Source organism: Zosterops lateralis (assembly GCF_965231275.1).
Source record: "Zosterops lateralis genome assembly, chromosome: 33".
In the NCBI taxonomy this organism is placed as follows: Eukaryota; Metazoa; Chordata; class Aves; order Passeriformes; family Zosteropidae; genus Zosterops; species Zosterops lateralis.
This window is the reverse complement of record NC_139793.1, coordinates 2,789,839-2,816,369: the sequence shown is the minus strand read 5'-3', so window position 1 is coordinate 2,816,369 and position 26,531 is coordinate 2,789,839. Positions and strand designations below refer to the sequence as shown.

The 26,531-nt window shown below is 62.3% G+C and overlaps 1 protein-coding gene across 1 annotated transcript in view; it reads right to left on the bottom strand.

Annotated features, from left to right (window-relative positions):
* Positions 1–25,701, bottom strand: part of LOC310921185 (IQ motif and SEC7 domain-containing protein 2-like) — a gene marked incomplete at both ends in the record, with an annotated part of 37,132 nt that extends 11,431 nt beyond the window's left edge. The window contains 7 exons of the mRNA XM_083881294.1: positions 960–1,121; positions 1,788–2,623; positions 4,018–4,488; positions 7,529–7,805; positions 18,450–18,479; positions 20,726–21,726; positions 25,480–25,701. Coding sequence (XP_083737420.1) covers positions 960–1,121; positions 1,788–2,623; positions 4,018–4,488; positions 7,529–7,805; positions 18,450–18,479; positions 20,726–21,726; positions 25,480–25,701 — 2,999 coding nt within the window. The remainder of the gene's footprint in view (positions 1–959; positions 1,122–1,787; positions 2,624–4,017; positions 4,489–7,528; positions 7,806–18,449; positions 18,480–20,725; positions 21,727–25,479) is intronic.
* Positions 25,702–26,531: the final 830 nt, after the last annotated feature.

Genomic DNA, 26,531 nt, shown 5'->3' with positions numbered 1-26,531 from the left:
CCTGGGATGGGCCTCGGGGTCCTGGGATGGGTCTGGGGTCCCGGGATGGGTCTGGGGTCTCAGTATGGGTCTGGGGGTTCTGGGATGGGTCTGGGGTCTCAGTATGGGTCTGGGGTCCCGGGATGGGTCTGGGGTCTCAGTATGGGTCTGGGGGTCCTGAAGTGGGTCTGGGGTTTCTGGGATGGGTCTGGGGTCCCGGGATGGGTCTGGGGTCTCAGGATGGGTCTGGGGTCCTGGGATGGGTCTGGGGTCTCAGGATGAGTCTGGGGTCCTGGGATGGGTCTGGGGGTCCTGAAGTGGGTCTGGGGTTTCTGGGATGGGTCTGGGGTCCCGGGATGGGTCTGGGGTCTCAGGATGAGTCTGGGGTCCTGGGATGGGTCTGGGGGTCTCGAGGTGGGTCTGGGGTCCCAGGAGGGGTTTAGAGTCCTGAGATGGGTCTGGAGGTCCTGGGATGGGTCTGGGGTACCTGGATGGGTCTGGGGGTCTTGAGGTGGGTCTGGAGTCCCGGGATGGGTCTGGGGTCCTGGGATGGGTCTGGGGTCCTGGGATTCGTTTGAGGTCCTGGGATCAGTCTGGGGGTCCTGAGGTGGGTCTGGGGTCCCACAATGGTTCTGGGGTCCCAGGAGGGGTCCCAGGATGGGTCTGGGGTCGTGGGATGGGTCTGGGGGTCTTGAGGTGGGTCTGGGGTCCCAGGATAGGTCTGGGATCCTGGGATGGGTCTGGGATCCCGGGATGCGTCTGGAGATCTTGGGATGGGTCTGGGGGTCCTGAGGTGGGTTTGGGGGTCCCAGGATGGGTCTGGGGGTCCTGAGGTGTGTCTGGGATGGGTCTGGGGTCCCGGGATGGGTCTGGGATCCTGAGATGGGTCTGGAATAGGTCTGGGGTCCCAGGATATGTCTGGGGGTCCCAGGAGGGGTCCCGGGATGGGTCTGGGGTCCCCCCTGTCCCCCCCCCCTTACTCGAGGACGTCGCGGTTGAACTGTTTCTGGCGGTTCCCCAGGAACTCGCCGATCATCTGCCGGCTCAGCCCCTTCCGCTCCAGGATGAAGTGGGCCACGCCCACGGGCGTGTCCGACAGGAAGCCCCTCTCGATCAGGTACTGGATCCCCTTCTCCGGCTTCCTGCAGGTGGTCACCCGTGGTGGTCACTCTGGCTCTAGAACGTCACCTGACCCCGGCTCTAGAGCCACCTGGTCATCTACGGGGTCACCTGAGGGTCACCCTGGTTCGGGGTCACCTAAGGTGACGTCTGTGTCCCTAAAGGGTCACCTGGAACGTTGTCATGTCTTGTGCACTGGGTGACCTGGAATGTCACCGTAGGGCTGCCTAGAACATCACTGTGGGGTTCTACAGGGTCACCTCAAACACCCCCTGTCCTTGCTATAGGGTCACCTAGAACATCCCCCCATCTTCATTATAGGGTCACCTAGAACATCCCCCCACCCTCACTATAGGGTCACCTAGAACATCCCCCCACCCTCACTATAGGGTCACCTCGAACATCCCCCCATTCTTGTTATAAGGACACCTAGAACATCACCTTGCCTTTGCTATAGGGTCACCTAGAACACCTCCCCATCCTCGTTATAGGGACACCTAGAACATCCCCCCATCCTCGCCATAGGGTCACCTGGAACATCCTCCCATCCTCGTTATAGGGTCACCTAGAACATCACCCAGCCCTCATCAACAATCCCACCCCATCCTTTCCCGGGTGACCACAACCCCACTGCCGGACCCCCAGACCCCACCCCACACCCCCCACATCCCCCACATCCCACCCCTCACTTGTTGAAGAGGTTGAGGCCGATGCGGTACTGCCGCCGCTGCACCACGTCGTTGTTGAGCGCCGGCGAGTCCCAGCTCTGCCGCGGCTCCCGTTGGTACGTGGCCTTCCCGGGGGGCCCGGCGGCGCCGGGGGGCTGCGGGGGGGCGCTGGGGGGCGGGGGGGGCGGCGGGGGGGGTCTCCGGAGGCTGTCCCGGGACGAGGAGCCCGAGGAGCAGTTCAGGGTCTCGTTGGAGTTGGAGCTGCTGCCCAGGCTCTCGTTGTCCCCCTCGGAGCCTTCCTCGGCCGCCGGCGGTGGCGGGGGGCCGGGGGGCGGCGGGGGGGGTCCCTCGGGGTGGAAGCAGCGGTGGGGGGGTCCGGAGCGGGGTAAGGTGCCCCCCCCGGTGCCCTCGGGCTCGTAGGGACCCCCCCGGTTGATGGAGCCGCGGTCCGAGCGGTCACTCAGGTCGGCCGAGCTGTCGCTGGGCGGCTCCACGGTCAGCAACGGGGGATGTCCCCCCCCGGCCCCCCGCCCCCGGCACTCCAGGCACGGGGGGCCCCTCCGGGGGGGCTCCTCGGGACCCCCCCAGCGCTCGGCCGGGCCCGGGGGGTTGGAGGGGGGCGGCGGAGGGGGCGGAGGGGCGGGAGGGGGCGGCGGACCCCCGGTGTCCGGGGGGGGCTCGGGGCTGGGGGGTCTCTCGGGGGAGCGGGGGGAGCCGGGGAGCCCCTCGTCCATGTACAGGGTGACGTCACTGGCCGAGGTGGCCGCGCTGTCCCCCGCGGGGGGGGCCGGGGCGCCGGGGGGGACCCCGCGACCCCCCCCCAGCGCCTCATCAATGGAGGCGGCCAAGGATTTCACCTGCAGGGACAGGAGACCCCCGTGAGCCCCCGGACCCTCTGTGCACCCCCATGGGCTGCAGACCCCCATACTGACCCCTGTGACCCCCAAGACCCCCAAATCCCTGTGACCCCCCCATGGCCCCTGTGACCCCCAATGACCTCCCCAAGACCCCCAAATCCCTCTGACCCCCCCCCATGGCCCCTGTGACCTTCATGACCTCCCCAAGACCCCCAAATCCCTGTGACCCCCTCCATGGCCCCTCTGACCCCCAAGACCCCCAAATCCCTGTGACCCCCCCATGGCCCCTGTGACCCCCATGACCTCCCCAAGACCCCCAAATCCCTGTGACCCCCCCATGGCCCCTGTGACCCCCATGACCTCCCCAAGACCCCCAAATCCCTGTGACCCCCCCCATGGCCCCTGTGACCCCCAATGATCCCCCCAAGACCCCCAAATCCCTGTGACCCCCCCATGACCCCTGTGTCCCCTATGACCCTTTAACCCTCATGATCCCCTTGACCCCATAACCCCCAGGACCCCCTGACCCTGTAAACCCCATGACCCCGTGACCCCCCTGACCCTGTGACCCCCCTGACCCTGTGACCTCCCTGACCCCTCTGACCCTCAGGACCCCCCTGACCCCCTTGACCCTCTGACCCCCATGACCCCTCTGAATCTGTGACCCCCATTACCCCCCTGACCCTGTGACCCCCCAGGGACCCCCCTGACCCCTTGACCCTCTGAGCTCCCTGACCCCATAACCCTCCTGACTCCATAACCCTCATAACCCTCATAACCCCCCAGGACCTCTCTGACCCCCCTTAACCCCATAACCCCCATAACCCCCATGACTCCCCTGACCCCAAATTCCCCACACAACCCCCTTGACCCCATAACCCCCCCGACTCCATAACCTTCATAACCCCCCAGGACCTCCCTGACCCCATAACCCCCATATAACCCCCTTGACCCCATAACCCCCCCTGACTCCATAACCTTCATAACCCCCCAGGACCTCCCTGACCCCATAACCCCCATATAACCCCCTTGACCCCATAACCCCCCCGACTCCATAACCTTCATAACCCCCCAGGACCTCCCTGACCCCATAACCCCCATATAATCCCCTTGACCCCATAACCCCCCCCGACTCCATAATCCTCAAAACCCCCCAGGACCTCCCTGACCCCCCTGACCCCATAACCCCCCAGGACCTCCCTGACCCCTCTGACCCCATAACCTCCCCTGACTTCACAACCCCCATAACCCCCATGACCCCCCTGACCCCAAACCCCCCATACAACCCCCCCTGGACGCTGTGACCCCCCTGACCCCATACCCCCATAACCCCCATACCCCCCATACAACCCCCCTGACCCCATACCCCCCATACGACCCCCCTGGCCCCCCACCTGCTGCGCAAACGCCTCCTCCAGATCGGCCCCTCCTGGCCCGAAATCAGCGGACGCCGAGAGCTGCCGGGGGGGGCTCCCTGCGCCCCCCACCCCCGAGCCGCCCCCCACCGCCGCCCCCTCGCCGGGACCCCCGCCCCCATCCAGGCCGGCCCTGCAGGACCCCCCGTAACGGGGGGCTCGGCGGGGCCCCCCCAGGACCCCCTCGTCCAGCGAGGCCGGTTTGCCCTGGAAATAGGGGGGCGGCGGCGGGGGCGGCCCCGGGGCGGGGGCGGGCGGCCCGCGGTCGTACTCCTCGAAGGAGAACTGCAGGCGCAGCCCCGGCAGCGCCAGGCGCCGAGCCCGGCCGCCCTCGCTGCGGAGCCGCTCGAATTTCTGCGCCATCCGGTACCGCCGGAACGCCGCCTGGATGGTGCGGGCCGCCCGCCGCGAGCGGAAATAGCCGCCGTATTTGCGCTCCAGCATCTCCACCTGCGGGACACCGGGACACGCGTGGGGACGTGGGGGGGGATGTGGGGGGGGATGTGGGGATGTGGGGACATGGATGGGGATGTAGGGACATGGGGAACATGGATGGGGATGTGGGGTGAGGATGGGGGCACGGGGACATGGGTGAGGATGGGGACATGGGGACAGGGATGGGGACATGGGGACGTGGGGACACACATGGGGATGCGGATGAAGGTGAGGACATGGGGACATGGATGGGGACACGGATGAGGGTGGGGACATGGGGACATGGGTGGGGATGTGGGGTGAGGACGGGGACACGGGGACGCGGATGAGGGTGGGGACATGGGGATGTGCATGGGGATGTGGGGATGAGGGTGGGGATGTGGGGACACACGTGGGGACACACATGGGGACGTGAGGACACATGTGGGGATGCAGATGAGGGTGGGGACATGGGGACATCGATGAGGATGGGGACATGGGTGGGGACACAGGGACATGGAGGTTGGATGGAATGTGGGGCTGGGGACATGGGGACATGGATGAAGATAGGGGCACGTGTGGGGACATGGGAACACAGGTGGGGACGTGGAGACATGGAGGTTGGATAAGAACGTGGGGTTGGGGACATGGTGACATGGAGGAGGATGGGGACATGCATAGGGACATGGATGAGGGTGGGGACATGGGGATGTGCATGGGGATGTGGGGAGGAGGGTGTGGACATGGGGACACACAGGGAGACATGGATGGGGATGTGGGGTGAGGGTGGGGACACACGGACATGGATGAGGATGTGGGGACATGGGGAACATGGATGAGGATGTGGGGTGAGGATGGGGACACGGGGACATGGGTGAGGGTGGGGACATGGGGACATGGATGGGGACATGGATGAGGGTGGGGACACGGGGACACGGATGGGGATGGGGACACAGAGACACACATGGGGACGTGGGGACACACACACGTGGGGACGGGGATGAGGGTGGGGACATGGGGATGTGGGGATGAGGGTGGGGATGAGGTGACATGGATGGGGGTGTGGGGTGAGAATGGGGACACAGGGACATGGATGGGGATGGGGACATGGAGATGTGCATGGGGATGTGGGGAGAAGGATGGGGACATGGGGACACGTGGGGACATGGATGACCATGGGGACATGGGGACATGGATGACCATGGGGACATGGGGACATGGAGGTTGGATGAGAACATGGGGTTGGGGACACGGATGATAATGGAGACATGCGTGGGGACATGAGGATGAGGATGGGGACACGAGGACACAGGCGGGGATGTGGGGACGTAGAGGTTGGATGAGAACATGGGTGGGGACATGGGGACATGGATGAGGATGGGGACATGGGGACACAGGGACATGGATGAGGGTGGGGATGTGGGGACTCACGTGGGGACATGGGGACGTGGGGACACATGTGGGGATGCAGATGAGGGTGGGGACATGGGGACAAGGATGGAGATGTGGGGTGAGGATGGGGACACGGGGATGCGGGTGAGGATGGGGACACGCATGGGGACATGGATGAGGTTGGGCACATGGGGATGTGCATGGGGACATGGATGAGGGTGGGGACACGGGGACATGGGGATATGGGGACACATGTGGGGACGCAGATGAGGGTGGGGACATGGGGACATGGATGGGGACACAGGGACATGGGGAACATGAGGAACGTGGATGAGGATGGGGACATGGGTGGGAATGTGAGGACATGGAGACATGGATGGCCATGGGGACATGGGGACATGGAGGCTGGATGAGAACGTGGGGTTGGGGACAAGGATGATAATGGAGACATGCGTGGGGACATGAGGATGGGGCCTTGGGGACAAGGATGATGATGGGAACATGGGTGGGGACATAGGGACATGTGTGGGGACATGGGGGGGACATGGGTGGGGACACGGGGACATGGATGAGGATGGGGACATGGGGACAGGGATGAGGATGGAGAGATGGGGATGCGCATGGGGACGTGGATGAGGATGGGGACGTGGGGATGTGGAGATGAGGATGGGGACATGGGGACACAGGTGGGGACATGGGGATGTGGGGACAGGGATGATGATGAGAACATGGGTGGGGACATGGGGACATGGATGAAGATAGGGACACGGGTGGGGACACAGGGACATGGACATGTGGATAAGAACGTGGGGTTGGGAACATGGGGACATGGATGATGATGGGGACATGGGTGGTGATGTAGGGACATGGATGTAGGGACATGGGTGGGGACATGGAAGAGGATGAGGACATTGATGGGGACATGGGGACATTGATGGAGACACGGATGGGGACATGAGGGAGACACAGGTAGAGACATGGGGACATGAAGACATGGGGATGTGAAAGGGGACATGGGGACACAGATGAGGATGAGGACATGGGTGGGGACATGGGGATGGGGACATGGATGAGGACATGGGTGGGGACATGGAAACAAGGGTGGAGACGAGGATGGGGACATGGATGGAGACGGGGGACATGAGGATGAGGACATGGAGATGTGGATGAGCACACAGGGATGGGGGACAGGGGATGGGGACACAGGGACATGGATCAGGACATGGGGATGGGGACACGGATGGGAACACAGGGATGGGGACATCAAAACATGGATGGGGACATGTGGCCATGGGGACCAGGAGGGGACAGAGAGGGGACAGGGCAAGAGAAGGACACAGGGGAGGCAACACCAGGGAAGGAGGGTTGGCAGCAGAGAGAGGGGACACGGTGGCCTCATATGGGGACAGGGACCATGACAGGTCTGGGGACCATCACATGGGTGTGAGGACCACGACATGGGTTTGGGGACCATGACATGGGTTTGGGGACCATGACACAGGTCTGGGGACCATGATAAGGGTCTGGGGACCATCACACAGCCTGGGGACTGTCACACGTGGCTGGTGACCATCACACACGGTCTGTGACCATCACACACGGTCTATGACCATCACATGTGGCCCACACGGCCAGGACCCATCCCAGGGGTGTCCCCAAGTGTCCCCAAGGTGTCCCCAAGTACCTTCTTGTCCTGCAGGTCGGTGGAGAGCTCGTAGCTGTCGCTCAGAGCCTTCGGCCTCTTGCTCTCCTCCTCCTCCTCCTGCTTGCGCAGGGCCACGCTGGCGGGCTGGGGGGGCAGCCGGGGCCAGGCCACGCCCGAGGAGCCCCCCCCGGGGCCGCCCCCAGCCCCTCCTGGGCCTTGGGGGGCCGGCTGGGGGAGGCCCCGGTATGGGGGGGGTCTCCCGGGGCTGTCAGGCACCGGACCCCCCCCCTCGCTGCCCGGGGCTTCGCCGTCCACGCTGCGGGGACACCGCGTCACCCCCAGGCTGGGACCCCCCAAAACCCACCACGGGACACCCCAAACCACCCCAGGACACCCCAAAACCCACCTCAGGATCCCCCAAACTGACCCCAAACCACCCCAGGACACCCCAAAACCACCCCAAAAACACCCCAGGACACCCCAAATTGACCCCAAATCACCCCAGGACCCCCCCTAAACCTCCCCGAGACCACCACAGGTCACCCCAAGACCCCTCAAAGAGTCTGGAGGCACCAAGGTGGGAACCACGGGGACATGGGGACACAGGGACATAGGACAAGGGGACAGACAGAAGTGTGTATGTCTGACATGGGGACGCAGAGACAAGGGGACAGACAGACACATGGACGTGGGACATGAGGACAGAGACACGTGGACATGGGACACGTGGACACAACTTGGGGACACGGGGACAGATGGACATACGATGTGGGGACACAGGGAACTGGGGACACACAGAGATGGGACATAGGGACATGGACAGAAGGACACAGACATAGGGACATGGATGTGGGACAGATGGACATGGCCAGCGGGGGACACAGGGACATGGGGACACATGGAAATGACAGACATGGGGACAGGGACAGGGGACACATAGGGACAGAGGGACATGGGGACACATGGGGGACACAGGGACACCTGTGCATGACAGGTATGGGGACAGGGACAGGGGACACATAGGGACACAGGGACATGGGGACACATGGAAATGACAGACATGGGACACATGGGGGACACAGACACAGGGACACATGGAGATGGGACATACAGACATTGGGACAAAGGAACATGGACACAGGGACATGGGACAGAAGGACATGGGGAACAGACATGGGGACACAGGGACACACGGACATGGGGACACACAGACAGGGACATCAGCCATATGGACATGAGGACATGTGGACATGGGGACACCTGGACATCAGCCATTCAGACATGGGGACATCAGCCCATATGGACACATGGACATGGGGACACACAGACAGGGACATCAGCCATATGTACATGGGGACACATGAGCACGGGGACATCTGGACATGGGGACATGGGGACACATGGACACAGGTAGATGGGGACACACGGACATGGGGACACACGGACATGGGGACATCAGCCCATATGGACACATGGACACATGGACATGGGGACACCTGGGCATGGGGACATGGGGACATCAGCCATATGGACATGGGGACATGTGGACATGGGGACACCTGGACATCAGCCATTCAGACATGGGGACATCAGCCCATATGGACACATGGACATGGGGACATGAGGACATCAGACATATGGACATTGGGACACATGTACATGTGGACAAGGGGACATGGGGACATCAGCCTTTCAGATATGGGGACATCAGCCATATGGACACACGGACACATGGACATATGGACACGAGGACATCAGCCATATGGACATGGGGACACACGGACAAGGGGACATGGACCCTATGGACAGTGGAACGCATGGACACACAGACACACAGACATGGGGACATCAGCCACATGGACATGGGGACACACAGACATGGGGACGTGGACCCCATGGACATTGGAACACATGGACACATGGACATGGGGACATGAGGCCATTAGCTATATGGACATTGGGACACACGGACATGGGGACACACGGACATGGGGACACATGTACATGTGGACAAGGGGACATGGGGACATCAGCCTTTCAGACATGGGGACATCAGCCATATGGACACATGGACACACAGACATATGGACACAGGGACATCAGCCTTATGGACATGGGGACACATGGTCAAGGGGACATGGACCCTATGGACATTGGGACACATGGACACACAGACACACAGACATGGGGACATCAGCCCTATATATACACGGACACACGGACATGGGGATGTCAGCCATATGGACATGGGGACACACGGACAAGGGGACATGGACCCTATGGACAGTGGAACGCATGGACACACAGACACACAGACATGGGGACATCAGCCACATGGACATGGGGACACACAGACATGGGGACGTGGACCCTATGGACATTGGAACACATGGACACATGGACATGGGGACATGGGGACATCAGCCATATAGATACACGGACACACGGACGTGGGGACGTCAGCCATATGGACATGGGGACACACGGACAAGGGGACATGGACCCTGTGGACATACAGACATGGGGACATCAGCCATATGGACACACGGACATATGGACATGGAGACATAGGGACGTCAGCCATATAGACATGGGGACATATGGAGATGGGGACATGGGGACATCAGCCACATGGACATGGGGACACACGGACACACGGACACACAGACATGGGGACACACAGACATGGGGACACACGGACATGGGGACACACGGACATGGGGACATCAGCCATTCAGACATGGGGACAGGGGGACATGAGCCATATGGACACACAGACATGGGGACACAGGGACATGGGGACACAGGGACATGAGCCATATGGACACACAGACAGACGGACACACGGACAGGGGACAATCAGCCGTACAGACATGCGCACACACAGCCACGGGGGGGGACACACAGACACAGGGACAGACACATCCCCTCCCCCAACCCCGCGGGGACCCAGCGTCACATCGGGGGGGGGGGAGGGAGGGGCAGAGCAGAGACCCCCCCCCCCAAAAAAAACACCCCAAAACTCCAGGGGGGGGGGTCCCGGACAGGTGGGGGGGGAAGGAAAGAGGAAGGGGATGGGGTGGGGGGGGGGTCTCACCACGCAGGAGGAGGAGGAGGAGGAGAAGGGGAAGGTTTGGGGGGTCCCGGGGGGGTCTCGGGGAGTGCCTGGGGGGGTCCCGGGGGGGGTCCCCGACTCACCCGTGCAGCAGCCGCTGCCGGAGCGGCCCCCGCCGCCGGTCGGCCGTGCACTGCAGGCACCACATTTTGGGCAAAGGGGGGGGGGGACACCCCCTAAATTAAAGGTGGGGAGGGGGACACACACACTGGGGACCCCCCCGGGAAGGGGTGGCGGATTTTGGGGAGGGGATTGGGGGTCCCGGCTCGGGGGCGGGGGAAACCCCCGGCGCCTCCGCAGCACAACCAGGGCCCGGCCGGGCGGGGCGGGGGGGGGGGGGGAGGGGGGGGGATGGGGGGGTGGGGGAGGAGCCGAGGAACGACCCCCCCCCTCCTTCCCCCACCCCCCCCATGCCCCCCCCACCCCGCTCTGCGCGTGCCCGAAAAGCGAGACCCCCCTGGGTGGGGGTGGGGAGGGGTTGGGGTTGGGGGGAGGGTCCTGGGTGGGGGGCGGGGGGGGGAGGACGCCTGGGTCCCTCTGATAAGGAATGGGGGGGTCGTGTGTGTGTCCCCCTCCCCAAATAAATAAATAAAATAGCCGCTAAAATTAGGGAACCCCCTCGCATTAATTGGGGGGTCCCTAATGAGGAGGGGATTCCCCCCCCAAAGGTGGGGGGGGTTGTGTTGGGGGGGGGGGGGGGGTGTCCCCTGTCCCGCTGCGCATGCGCAGAGCCCCCCCCCGATGGATGGCGGTTGCCATGGCGACGCGGCGGGCGGGGGGCGGCGGTTGCCATGGAAACGCGGCGGGGGATGGAGGGGGGGAGGGGAAGGGGGGGTTCCCCCGGGGGGAGGGGCGAGGCCGCGGGGTCCCCCCTCCCCCCCCCCCAACCCCGGCACCGCCCCCTCCCCAAAATAGAGCGAGGAGGCGCCATGATGGAGGCGTTGCCATGGCAACCGCCCCCAAACAGCGGCCGGGGGAGGAGCGGGCGGCGCCTATAGGGGCCCTATAGAGCCCTGGGGGCTGTATGGTCCCTATAGGGGCCCTATAGAGCCCTGGGGGCTGTACAGCCCCTATAGCAGTTTATATGGGCCTATAGAGCCCTGGGGTCTGTATAGCCCCTATAACAGTTTATATGGACCCCTATAGGGCCCTGGGGTCTGTACAGCCCCTATAGTGGTTTATATGGGCCTCTATAGAGCCCTGGGGTCCGTACAGCCCCTATAGGGGTTTATATGGCCCCTATAGGGCTCTGGGGTCTGTACAGCCCTATAGGCATCTATACGGGCCCTATAAAGCCCTGGGGTCTGTATAGCCCCTATAGCAGTTTATATGGGTCCCTATAGGGCCCTGGGGTCTGTATAGCCCCTATAGGGATCTATAGGGGCCCTATAGGGCCCTGGGGTCTGCATGGCCCCTATAGGGATCTATATGGGCCCTATAGGGTCCTGGGGTCTGCAAGGCCCCTATAGCAGTCTATAGGGGCCCTATAGGGCCCTGGGATTTGTATGGCCCCTATAGGGATCTATAGGGCCCCTACCAGTCCCTTGAGTCTGCATGTCCCCTATATATCCCTGGGGTCCATATGGCCCCTATAGGGACCTTATATGGGCCCCTACAGGCCCCTACACAGCCCTGGGTCTGTAGGGCCAGGGACACCTGTACAGGCCCCTATAGAGCCCTGGGGTCCCTATGGGATCCATAGAGCCCCTAAACTCCCCCCAGGGCTCTGCTGGGGCCCCTATGGCCCCTATAGGGGTTTTATATGGGCCCTATAGCCCCTATATGTCCCTGGGGTCCCTGTGGCCCCTATAGGGGTTTTCTATGGCCCCTATAGCCCCTATATGTCCCTGGGGTCCCTGTGGCCCCTATAGGGGTCCGGGGGAGGGGCAGCTCTTACCTGCGGGCGGGGGGAAGTTGGAGCAGCCAAAGCACCTGAGGGTGGCACCTGGAGGGGACAGGGGACACACAGGGGACACACAGGGGACAATGGACAGGGGACACACAGGGGACACAGAGATGGACAGGGGACACACAGGGGACACACAGGGGACAATGGACAGGGGACACACAGGGGACACACAGGGGACACACAGGGGACAATGGACAGGGGGACACACAGGGGACACACAGGGGACAATGGACAGGGGACACTGAGATGGACAGGGGGGCACAGGGATGGACAGGGGGGCACAGGGATGGACAGGGGACAATGGACAGGGGACACACAGGGGACACTGAGATGGACAGGAGACAATGGACAGATGGAGAGGGGACAAAGGACAGGGGGACACAGGGATGGACAGGGGACAGTGGACAGGAGACACAGATGGACAAGGGACAGATGGGACAGTGGACAAGGGGACACAGAGATGGACAAGGGACAATGGACAGGGGTGATAGAGGGGAGGACACAGGGTGGGGACAGACGGACAGAGGGGACAGTCAGGTGGATGGGGGACAACGGGGGACAGACGGACACACGGGGTCAGCGGGTGAGGGGGACACAGGGACAGACAGGGGACAACGGGGGACAGAGGGATGAGTGACAGCGGGACAGACAGACAGAGGGGACACCGGGGGACAGACAGACGTGGGGACAGTGGCCAGGGGGTGACGGGCGGGAGGGGACAGATGGCTACGGGTCACTGTGGTGGGATGGACAGGGATAGACAGACGGACAGGGATGGACAGATGGACAGGGATGGACAGCAGGGGACAGACAGACAGACAGACAGGGATGGACAGGGATGGACAGATGGACAGGGATGGACAGCAGGGGACAGACAGACAGACAGACAGGGACGGACAGGGACGGACAGATGGACAGGGATGGACAGCAGGGGACAGACAGACAGACAGACAGGGATGGACAGGGATGGACAGGGATGGACAGCAGGGACAGACAGACGGACAGGGATGGACAGGGATGGACAGCAGGGGACAGACAGACAGACAGACAGGGGACGGACAGGGACGGACAGATGGACAGGGATGGACAGCAGGGGGCACGGACAGACGGACAGTGGGGGGACAGATGGACATGGGGGGTGGGGCATGGATGGACGGATGGACACAGGGGACATGGACAGACAGACGGACACGGAGGGGCACACGGATGGACAGATGGACACCGAGGGCACATGGACGGACAGACAGACATGGGGAGGACACGGACAGACAGACACAGGGGGAACACAGACAGATGGACACAGAGGACATGGACAGACAGACAGACATGGAGAGGACACAGATGGACAGACGGACACGGGGGGACATGGACAGACAAACAGACATGGAGAGGACACAGATGGACAGACGGACACGGGGGGAACACGGACAGACGGACACGGACAGGGAGGAGAGAGAGGAGAGAAACGAGTCAAGAGCCGGAGGGGGGGGACGGACACACGGACACGAGTGGGGGGGGGGGGGACACGAGCCGGGGGGGGGGGAGGGGAGGGGGGAGGGATCCAGTGGATCCCCGGGGTGGGGGAGGGGCCCCATGGCGGCGGGTCCAGCCCTGACCCCCCAAACCCCCCCAGGGTGGGACCCCCCACCCAAAATCCCACCTTGGGGGGGGTCCTGGGGGTGCCCCCACCCCCCTGAGCCCACCCGGGGGGGTCCCAGGTGTCCCCAGGGTCCCACACTCACATCAGGGGGGGTCCGAGCTGGGGAGGGGTCCGGGGGGTCTCAGAAGAATCTGGGGGTGTCTGGGGGGCTCCAGGGGGGGGGGTCCTGAAAGGGTCTGAGGGTGTCCAGGGGGGCCCTGAAAGGGTCTGGGGGCGTCCTGGGGTCCAGGGGGGGTTCCAGAGGTGTCCTGAGGGCCCTGGGGGGGTCCCAGAAGAATCTGGGGGAGTCCAGGGGGTCCTGAAAGGGCCCAGGGGGGTCCAGGGGTGCCCTGGGGGGGTCCCAGGGGGGTCTGGGGGTGTGAGGAGGGTCTGGAGGGGTCTGGGAGTGTCCTGGGGGATCCCAGGGGTGTCCGGAGAGTTCCAGGGAGGTCCGGGAGGGGGGTCTGGGGGTGTCCAGGGAATCTGGGGTGGTCTGGGAGGGTCCTTGGGAGATCCAGGGGGGTCCCGGGGGGGTCCAGGGAGGTCCGGGGGGCTCTGGGGGTCCCGTGGGGGTCCCTGGGGGGTCCCTGGGTGGTCCAGGGGGCTCTGGGGGGTCCCGGGGGCTCTGGGGGATCTCTGGGTGGTCCAGGGGGCTCTGGGGGGTCCCGGGGGCTCCGGGCGCTGGACCCGGCGGGCTCAGGGCAGCCCCTCCCCCCCTTTCCTGCCCCCCAGTCCGGAAGGCCCGGGCGGAATTCCGGCCCCGCCGGACCTTGGGGACCTGGGGACAGGGATGGGGACAGGGATGGGGACAGGGACAGGACACGGCCTGGGACAGGGGGGACACGGCCTGGGACGGGGACAGGGAGGGGACAGGGATAGGGAGGGGACAGGGGGACACAGCCCTGCAGGGGACAGGGATGGGGAGGGGACAGGGACAGGACACAGCCTGGGACAAAGACATGGCCAGGGACAGGGAGGGGACAGGGACAGGGAGGGGACAGGGACAGGGAGGGGACAGGGGTCACAGCCCTGCACAGGGACAGGGAGGGGACATAGCCTGGGACAAGGACACGGCCGGGGACAGGGACACACGGCCTGGGATGGGGACAGGGGGACACAGCCCTGCACAGGGACAGGGAGGGGACAGGGAGGGGACACAGCCCTGCACGAGGACAGGGACAGGGAGGGGACAAGGGGACAGAGCCCTGCACAGGGACAGGGAGGGGACAGGGAGGGGACACAGCCCTGCACAGGGACAGGGACAGGGACAGGACATGGCCTAGGACAGGGAGGGGACAGGGGACACAGCCCTGCACAGGGACAAGGAGGGGACAAGGAGGGGACAAGGACAGGGAGGGGACAGCCCGGCACACGCGCACAGCCCCGCACGAGGACACACGAGGACACACGGCCCTGGCACGGGGGTGCCACCACCTGGTGCAGTGTCACACACGGTGTCACCCAGTGTCACACACGGTGTCACCCAGTGTCACACACGGTGTCACACGGCCCTTGCACACCCCGGCACAACCCCGGCACGGTGTCACACCCGGTGTCACACCTGGTGTCACACACAGTGTCACACGCCCTCGCACGGGGTTGCAGTGTCACACCCTGGTGACAAACGCGGTGTCACCATTGTCACATGTCCTTGCACACCCCGGCACTGCCCTGGCACAGGGGTCACACGAGGGTGTCACACCCTGGCACGGTGTCACACGCGGTGTCACCGCTGTCACACGCCCTTGCACACCCCGGCACTGCCCCGCGCGGTGTCACACCCGGTGTCACACGAGGGTGGCACAGTGACACTCCCAGTGTCACACCCAATGTCACACAGCCCCTGGTGTCACACCTGGTGTCACACGAGGGTGGCACAGTGACACTCCCAGTGTCACTCCCAGTGTCACACAGCCCCTGGTGTCACACCCGGTGTCACACCCAGTGTCACATGAGGGTGGCCCAGTGACACTCCCAGTGTCACACCCAGTGTCACACAGCCCCTGGTGTCACACCCGGTGTCACACGAGGGTGGCACAGTGACACTCCCAGTGTCACACCCAGTGTCACACAGCCCCTGGTGTCACACGCGCTGTCACATGCTCTGGCACAGAGGTGACAGGTGGCTGTCACCCCCTGGCACGGTGTCACCTGCTGTCACATGCTCCTGCACGGGGTTGCACATGGTGTCACACACAGTGTCACACAATGTCACACAGTGTCACACCCAGTGTCACACAATGTCATGTCACACACTGTCACATGGTGTCACATACAGTGTCACACACAATGTCACATACAGTGTCACATGATGTCACACCCAGTGCCACACGGTGTCACACACAGTCACATGATGTCACATGATGTCACAGAGTCACATGGTGTCACACCCAGTGTCACATCCAGAGTCACAGGGTGTCACACACGCAGTCACATAATGTCACAATGTCACACCCAGTGTCACACTTAGTGTCACACCCAATGTCACTATGTCACATGTGGTGTCACACGGTGCCACATGACCTCACAGTGTCACACCCCGTGTCACTCGGTGTCACACAGTCACGCGATGTCACACCTGGTGTCACATGTCACAGTGTCACACACACAGTGCCACACACGGTGTCACACACAATCACATGGTGTCACACACAATGTCATTATGTCACATGTGGTGTCATGGTGTCACACACGGTGCCACATGACCTCACGGTGTCACACCCAGTGTCACACAATCACATGATGTCACACCCGGTGTCACATGTCACAGTGTCACACAGTGTCACACCCAGTGTCACACGGTGTCACACCCAGTGTCACACAGTGTCACATCCGGTGTCACATGTCCCAGTGTCACACACACAGTGCCACACCCAATGTCACATGGTGTCACACACACAGTGTCACATGATGTCACAGTGCCACACCCAGTGTCACCTGGTGTCACACAATCACATGATGTCACACCCGGTGTCACATGCCACAGTGTCACACACCCAGTGAAACATGATGTCACAGTGCCACACCCAGTGTCACATGTCACAGTGTCACACACACAGGGCCACACCCGGTGTCACATGATGTCACACCCAATGTCACTATGTCACATGCGGTGCCATGGTGTCACACACGGTGCCACATGACCTCAGTGTCACACCCAGTGTCACCCAGTGTCACACAATCACACGATGTCACACCCAATGTCACTATGTCACATGCGGTGCCACGGTGTCACACACGGTGCCACATGACCTCACGGTGTCACACCCAGTGCCACACGGTGTCACACACACAATGACATGATGTCACATGCAGTGTCACACACCCAGTGTCCCATGATGTCACAGTGTCACACCCGGTGTCACACACACAATCACATGATGTCACACTCACAGTGTCACATGTTACAGTGTCACACACAGTGTCACACCCAATGTCACAGACACAGTCACACGGTGTCACACCCGGTGTCACATGTCACAGTGTCACACACCCAGTGTCACCTGGTGTCACACAATCACATGACGTCACACCCGGTGTCACATGTCACAGTGTCACACACGCACAGTGTCACACACCCAGCGTCACGCGGTGTCACACACCCAGCGTCACATGATGTCACACTGGTGTCACGTGTCCCAGTGTCACACACACGTGTCCTGTCACACCCCGGCCCTGCCCTTGCCCGGCCCTGTCCCCTCCTGTCCCCTCCTGTCCCCTCCTGTCCCCTCCTGTCCCCTCACTGTCCCCTCTTGTCCCCTGCCATGTCACCCCCCCCAATCCCGGGGTGAATTTTGGGGCCATTTCGGTATTTTTTGGTTTTTTTGGCGCCGGGGGCGGGTCCCGTTTCCATGACAACGCCCCCCCCCTTTGTCACTGTCACTGTCACCTCCTCCGGGCTGTCACCGCCGTCACCGCCCGCGGCGTCTCCCGGCAACGCCGCCCCGCCACCGCCTGTCGCGACATGACGGGCCCGCCGCGACACGCCCGCCGGGGGGGAGGGGTGGGGACTGTCGCGACATGTCACACACACGACAAGGCTGTGACATGTCACCCCTATCGCGACACGCCGCCGCCGTGATATATCGGCCCTATCGCGATATATCGCCCCTCCCATCGCGGGAGTTATCGCGACACTCACAGAGGAGGGTGGGGAGGGGGGGTTAGAACTGCTCTGTCGCGATAGTCGCGACTCACCCGCTACTTCCCACCCCCGGGGGGGGACCCAGGCGTCGGGGAGGGGAGGGGGGGGAGGGGGGGGAGGGGACACAGCGGGTGGGGGAGGGGCAGCACTGACCTCACTGTCCTGGAACTGTCGCGATCCGACCTGGGGGGGGGGAGGGGAAAAGGGGGTTTTAATGAGGGGCAAAGACCCCCCCAAATCTCCCCAAAATTTCCCAAAAAATTCCCATCCCCCCCCCCAATGTCCCCAAATGTCCCCAAATGTCCCCGCAGCGACAGACGGGGCTGTGACGTCACGGGGCCCCCCCGCGGGTCCTGCACCTGCTCCCCCCCCCCCGCCCCTCCCCCACCCCCAAAGGGAGGGGCCGCATCCAAAATAATCCACTTTTTTTTGGGAATTTCTGAATTTGTGGAGCCCAGAAATCCCTGATTTTGGGGAATCCCAGATCCAGAAATCCCCAATTTTCAGAATCCCAAATTCCTGATTTTTGGAAATCCTGAATCCACAAATCCCAGGTTTTGGGGAATCCCAAATCCCCAATTTGGGGGAATCCTGGATCCAGAAATCCCCAATTTTCAGAATCCCAAATTCCTGATTTTGGGAAATTCCAGATCCACAAATCCCCGATTTTTGGAATCCCAAATTCCTGATTTTGAGGAATCCCAAATCCCCAATTTGGGGGAATTCCAGATCCAGAAATCCCCAATTTTTGGAATCACAAAATCCTGATTTTTGGAAATCCTGAATCCCAGAAATCCCTGATTTTGGGAAGTCCCAAATCCCAGAAATCCCTGATTTTGGGAAATCCCAGATTCACAAATCCCCAATTTCTGGAATCCCAAATCCCTGATTTTGAGGAATCCCAGATCCAGAAATCTCCAATTTTTGGAATCCCAAATTCCTGATTTTTTGGAAATCCCGAATCCTACAAATCCCTGGTTTTGGGAAGTCCCAGATCCCCAAATCCCGGATTTTTGGAATCTCAAATTCCTGATTTTGAGGAATCCCAAATCCCCGATTTTGAGGAATCCTGGATCCACAAATCCCCAATTTTTGGAATCACAAAATCCTGATTTTTGGAAATCCTGAATCCCAAAAATCCCTGATTTTGGGAAATTCCAGATCCCCAAATCCCCAATTTTCAGAATCCCAAATTCCTGATTTTTGGAAATCCCAAATCCCAAAAATCCCTGATTTTGGAAATCCCAAATCCCCAATTTTGGGAAATTCCAGATCCCCAAATTCCCGATTTTTGGAATCCCAAATCCCAGATGTTGGGGATGGATGTCCCAAACCCCTTCACCCCCGTCCCGGATTTTGGGGCCATTCTTGACCCCCAATCCCAGATTTTAGGGGGATGTTCCTGAATCTCCCCAATCCTCCCCCAATCCGTGCCTTTGGGGCCGTTCCCAATCCCATTTTTAGGCCATTCCTGACCCACAATTCCATTTTTAGAGCCATTCTCCATCCCCAATCCCATTTTCAGGGCTGTTCCCGACCCCAAATCCCATTTTTAAGACCGTTCCCAACCCCAAATCCCTGATTTTGCTGCTATTCCCCATCCGTGATCTCTATTTTTAGGCCATTCCTGATCCCAAGCTCATTTTTAGGACCATTCCCTACCCCAAATCCCATTTTTAGGTCTGTTCCCATCCCCAATCCCATTTTTAGGGCCATTCCCTACCCCAAATCCTGTTTTTAGTGCTGTTCCCATCTCCAAATCCCATTTTAAGACCATTTCCTACTCCAAATCCCCATTTCCAGGACCATTCCCGATCCCCTAATCCCTGTCTTTAGGACCCTCCCCACCCCAAACCCCATTCCCAGCCCCTCCCCACTCCAAATCCCATTTTTAAGACCATCCCCACCCCAAACCCCATTTCCAGGACCATTCCTGACCCCCAATCCCTGTCTTTAGGGCCATTCTCCATCCCTAAATCCCATTCCCAGGCCCCTCCCCACCCCAAATCCCATCTTTAAGACCATCCCCACCCCACACCCCATTTCCAGGACCATCCCCGACCCCCCCAATCCCTGTCTTTAGGACCATTCCCATCCCACATCCCATCTTTAGGACCATTCCCTACCCCAAATCCCATTTCCAGGACCATTCCCGACCCCCAATCCCTGTTTTTAAGACCACTCCCCACCACAAATCCCATCTTTAAGACCACTCCCATCCCAAACCCCATTTCCAGGACCATTCCCCACCCCAAACCCCATTCCCATCCCCATCCCCACCCCACACCCCATTCCCAGCCCCATCCCCACCCCACACCCCATTCCCAGCCCCATCCCCACCCCAAATCCCATTTTTAGGACCATTCCTGACCCCTCAAATCCCATTTTTAAGACCATCCCCACCCCACACCCCACTCCCCCTCCCATACTTGCGCTGCAGGGTGGTGGCGGGGCTGGTGCTGGCGCTGGTGCTGTGCCCCCCGCCGGGGCTGGAGCTGCGGGAGGGGCCTCGGCTCAGCTGCCCCCGCGCCCAGTCCCGCTCCCAGCAGGGCCCGAAGGGTCCTTCCCGGGCCCGGAACGGCCCTTCCCGCTCCATCCTGCTGGGGAATTGTCCATCCTGGTCCATCCTACTGGGGTATTGTCCATCTCTTCCAGGGTATTGTCCATCTTGGTCCATCCTGCTGGAGTATTGTCCATCCCTGCTGGGGTATTGTCCATCTTGGTCCATCCTACTGGGGTATTGTCCATCCTGGTCCATTCTACCGGGGTATTGTCCATCTCTACCGGGGTATTGTCCATCTTGGTCCATCCTGCTGGAGTATTGTCCATCCCTCTCCATCCTACCAGGGTATTGTCCATCCTGGTCCATCCTCCCGGGGTATTGTCCATCCCTTCCAGGGTATTGTCCATCTCTCCCAGGGTATTGTCCATCTCTCCCGGGGAATTGTCCATCCTGCTCCATCCTCCCGGTGTATTGTCCATCTCTCCCGGGGAATTGTCCATCCTGCTCCATCCGCCCCCCGTACTGCCCCTCTCTCTCCAGGTGTGGCTGGTACTGGAGTTCCCGCTCCAGACACCCGTGGAACTGCCCCTCCTGCTCCACTCGAGCCCCGTAGGGCCCGTCGCGCTCGGCCCGGCCCAGGTACGGCCGTTCCCGTTCCTTCCTGCCCGGGTACGGCCGCTCGTGTTCGCTCAGAGCCTCGAACTGCGTGTCCCGTTCCAGGTGAGAGGGGTAAGGCCTCTCCCTGTCCAGGTGCTCGGGGTAGGCCCCGTCGTGTTCCAGGTGCTCGGGGTAGGTCCCGTCGCGCTCCAGGTGAGCCGGGTAAGCGCCGTCGGGGTCGCCGTGGCCCGGGTAGGGCAGTTCGGGGTCCCCGTAGAGCCCTTCGCTCTCCAGGTGGTTTTGGTACTGACCCTCGGGGTCAGCGTGGGCCTGGGGGGTGTGGGGGGGACACTGAGGGTCAGGGATGGGGGTTTGGGGTCTGTGTGGGACCCCCTGAGCCGAGCCACGTCAGCCCGGGACCCCCTGACTGGGTTTGGGGTCTGTATGGGACCCCCTGACTGGGTTTGAGGTCTGTGTGGGACCCCCTGAGCCGAGCCACGTCAGCCCGGGACCCCCTGACAGGGTTTGGGGTCTGTGTGGGACCCCCTGCCTGGGTTTGGGGGTCTGTGTGGGACCCCCTGAGCCGAGCCATGTCAGCCCGGGACCCCCTGACTGGGTTTGGGGTCTGTATGGGACCCCCTGACTGGGTTTGAGGTCTGTGTGGGACCCCCTGAGCCGAGCCACGTCAGCCCGGGACCCCCTGACTGGGTTTGGGGTCTGTGTGGGACCCCCTGAGCTGAGCCATGTCAGCCCAGGACCCCCTGACAGGGTTTGGGGTCTGTATGGGACCCCCTGACTGGGTTTGGACAGTCCTGGGACCCCCTGACCTGATCCATATCAGCCCGGGACCCCCTGACAGGGTTTGGACAGTCCTGGGACCCCCTGACTGGGTTTGGGCAGTCCTGGGACCCCCTGACTGGGTTTGGGGTCTGTGTGGGACCCCCTGAGCTGAGCCATGTCAGCCCAGGACCCCCTGACTGGGTTTGGGCAGTCCTGGGACCCCCTGACTGGGTTTGGGGTCTGTATGGGACCCCCTGAGCTGAGCCATGTCAGCCCGGGACCCCCTGACTGGGTTTGGGCAGTCCTGGGACCCCCTGAGCCAACCCCACAAATTGTGGGACTCCCTGACCTGCCCCATATGGCCCCAGGACCCCCTGACCTTCCCTATATGACCCTGGGACCCCCTGACTCAATCCCACAAGTTCTGCGACCCCCTGACCTGCCCCATACAGTCTTGGGGCCCCCTGACCTTCCTCATATGGCCCTGGGACCCCCAACTCGGTCTGGACATTCCTGAGACCCCCTGGCCAGGTCTGGACAGTCCTGGGACCCTCTGACTCAACCCCATATGGCCCCGGAACCCTCTGATCTGCCCCATATGGCCCCAGGACCCCCTGACCCAATCCCACAAATTCTGGGACCCCTTGACCTGCCCCATATCAGCCTAGGACCCCCTGACAGGGTTTGGGCAGTCCTGGGACCCCCTGAGCCAACCCCACAAAATCTGGGACCCCACTGACCTGCCCCACATGGCCCCAGGACCCCCTGACCTGCCCCATATAGTCTTGAGACCCCCTGACCTGCCCCATATGGCCCTGGGACCCCCAACTCGGTCTGGACATTCCTGAAAACCCCTGCCCGGATCTGGACAGTCCTGGGACCCCTGAGCTAATCCCACAAATTCTGAGACCCCTTCACCTGCCCCATATGGCCCCGGGACCCCCTGACCTGCCCCATATGGCCCCGGGACCCCCCTCAATTGTCCGGACTCCCCCCAAGTGTCCCCTATAGCCCTGAGCCCCCCTGACCCCAGCCCAGCCCCCCGTGGGGGTCCCGCTCCATATTCCCCCCTGACTTTTGTCTCCAGACCCCCCCCCCAATTTGGGGGTTCCTGGGCCACACCCCCCATGACCCCCATGACCCTCAAACCTGGGGGTCCCCGCTCAGGACCCTCCCCCAAATCCCCCCCTACACCCCAAACTTTGGCTCCCCAAAGCCCCTCCCCACTCTGTGAATCCCCCAAAATCGGGGTCCTCACCCCATGACCCCCCTGTGACCCCCCCCCCCCCCATCCCCCAATCCCGGTGACCCCTCCGTGACCGCCCCTCCCCCACGCCGTGACCCCCCCGTGACCCCCCCGTGACCCCGGGCTGCTGCAGCCCCCCCAAAACATCGCTACACCCCAAAGACCCCATAACCCCCTAAAACCCCCTAAAACCCCCCAAAAACCCCCAAACCCCCCAAAAACACCCCCAAAACCCCCCCATATCCCCCACAAATCCCATAACCTGCATATCCCCCATAATTCCCCATAACCCCCCAAACATCCCAAGCCCCCCATAACCCCAAAACCCCCATAAACCCCATAACTCCCACATCCCCCGAGCCCCCCATATCCCCCAAGGCGCCCAGGGCTCCCCCATCTCACCGTGTGCCGGGGGGTCCCACACCCCCCATATCCCCCATAACCCCCCAAACCCCCATATCCCCCATCCCAGCGCCCCCTGCCCTATAACCCCCATAACCCCTCAAGCCCCTATAATGCCCCCAAAAGCCCCATAGCCCCCATAGCCCCCCAAACCCCCATATCCCCCATCCCAGCACCCCCTGCCCTATAACCCCCATAACCCCTCAAGCCCCTATAATGCCCCCAAAAGCCCCATAGCCCCCATAGCCCCCCATATCCCCCATAACCTCCAAGCCCCCATAACCCTAAAACCTCCATAACTCCCCACGACTCCCAAGCCACCGAAACCCCCATAACCCATAAACCCCCCAAACCCCCATATCCCCCCATAACCTCCTACACCTCCGAAGCCCCCCCAGTCTCAGCGTGTGCCGGGGGGGCCCCACGCCCCCCATATCCCCCCATAACCCTAAAACCCCCCAAACCCCCATATCTCCCCAAACCCTCCAAACCTCCCAAGCCCCCCAGTCTCAGCGTGTGCCGGGGGGGGCCCCACGCCCCCCAAACTCCCATATCCCCCTATAACCCCCCAAACCCCCATATCCCCCCATAATCCCCAAAACCCTAAAACTCCCCACGCCCCCCAAAACCTCCATAACTCCCCACAACCCTCAAACCCCCCAAACCCCCATAATTCCCCCACAACCCCCAATCCCCCCAGGCCCCCCAATCTCACCGTGTGCCGGGGGAAGCCCACGCCCCCCATATCCCCCATAACCCCCCCAAACCCCCATCCCAGCGCCCCCTGCCCCATAATCCCCAAGCCCCTATAACCCTAAAATCCCCATTACCCCCCAATCCCCCCAAAACCTCCATAACCCTAAAACCTCCCAAACCCCCCTAATCCCCCCAAAACCTCCATTACCCTAAAACTCCTCAATCCTCCCAGACCCCCCAAAACCTCCATAACTCCCCACGACCCCCAAGCCCCCTAAACCCCCATAACCCCCCCATAATCCCCATAACCCTAAACCCCCCAAACCCCCATAATCCCCTTATAACCCTAAAACCCCCATTACCCCCCAATCCCCCCAAACCCCCATAATCCCCCATATCCCCCATAACCCTAAAACCCCCCATAACCCCCCCATAACCCTAAACCCCCCCAAACCCCCCATAATCCCCCTATAACCCTAAAACCCCCATATCCCCCCATATCCCCATAATCCCCCCCAAAACCTCCATAACCCTAAAACCCCTCAAACCCCCATAATCCCCCCAAACCCCCATATCCCCCAAAACCCCCCAAACCCCCCATATTCCCCCAAAACCTCCATAACTCCCCACGACCCCCAAGGCCCCTAAACCCCCCCAAACCCCCATAAACCCCCCAAATCCCCCAATCCCCCCAAATCCCCATAACTCCCCAATCCCTCCCCATAATTCCTATATCCCCCCAATCCCCCCAGGGCGGGTGGGGGTCTCACCGCGTGCCGCGCCCCCCAAACCCCCTAAACCCCCCAATCCCCCAGGGTGGGTGGGGGTCTCACCGCGTGCCGCGCCCCCCCGGGCGCCCCCCAATCCCCCCAGGGTGGGTGGGGGTCTCACCGCGTGCCGCGCCCCCCCCGGGCGCCCCCAAACCCCCCCAATCCCCCCAGGGCGGGTGGGGGTCTCACCGCGTGCCGCGCCCCCCCGGGCGCCCCCCGCTGCCGCAGGTGCCGGTTCTCCCGGGCCAGGCGCTGCAGTTGCCCCTCGAGCTGCGCGATGCGGCGGCGCTGCGAGGCCAGGAGATGTCGCTGAGTCGCGATAATCCGGTTGAGCTCCAGCAGGTACTCCACTGCCCGATCGGGGGGCTCGGAACCCCCCGGGGGGGCCCCGCCGCCCCCCGCGCCCTCCATGGCCCCCCCCGGCTCTCAATGGGGTGTTAATGAAGGGGGGGGTTTAATTGGGGGGGGGGTCTGGCATGGGGAGGGGAGGGGGGGGTGAGTTAAAAATTTTGGGGGTGTGGGTGGGTGTTAAAAAATGTTAAAATTTAAATTATTTAAAAATTTAGAATTAAAATTTGGGGGGGGGTGTAAAATGGGGGGGGGTAGTAAATTAAGGGGGGGGGGCGCTCCGGTGGGGTGGGGGGGTCTGGGGGGGCCCTGGGTGGGTGGGGGGATGTTGATGATGATGATGATGATGATGATGGGATGGGGGTGGTGGGGGTGATGGGGAGGGGGGTGATGGGGAGGGGGGGCCCCGAGTGTTGATGGAGGGAAATGGGGGGAGGGGGCGCCCCAGGCCGGGGGGTGGCGGGGGCGGGGGGGGTGGGGGGGCGGCTCGGGGGGGGCCCGGTCCGGGCGCGGAGCTCGGAGGGAGGAGGCGAAGCGGGTGGGGGCGGGGCGGGGGCGGGGCTAAGGGAGCCCCTCCCCCCTTTTCCCCAAACCCCACCCCCCCTCCCACCCGACCCCTCCCCCCCCCCGGGCCATGAACCGCCCCCTCCCCCCCCCAAAGGGACCCCCCAAAGTCCCGCCCCGCCCCCTTCATTAACTTAATTAACAACACAAAGTGGGCGGGGGGAGGGGCTGGGCTTGACCCCTCCCCCCTCCCCCCAAAAAAACTCCCTCGGGACCCCCCAAAGGGGGGGGAGGGGCACCCAAACCCCTCCCCAGGGGCGTTTCCCCCTCCCAACTTTGTGACCCCCCCGCGACCCCTGGGGGTGACACCGCCCCCCCCCCTGTGTGTG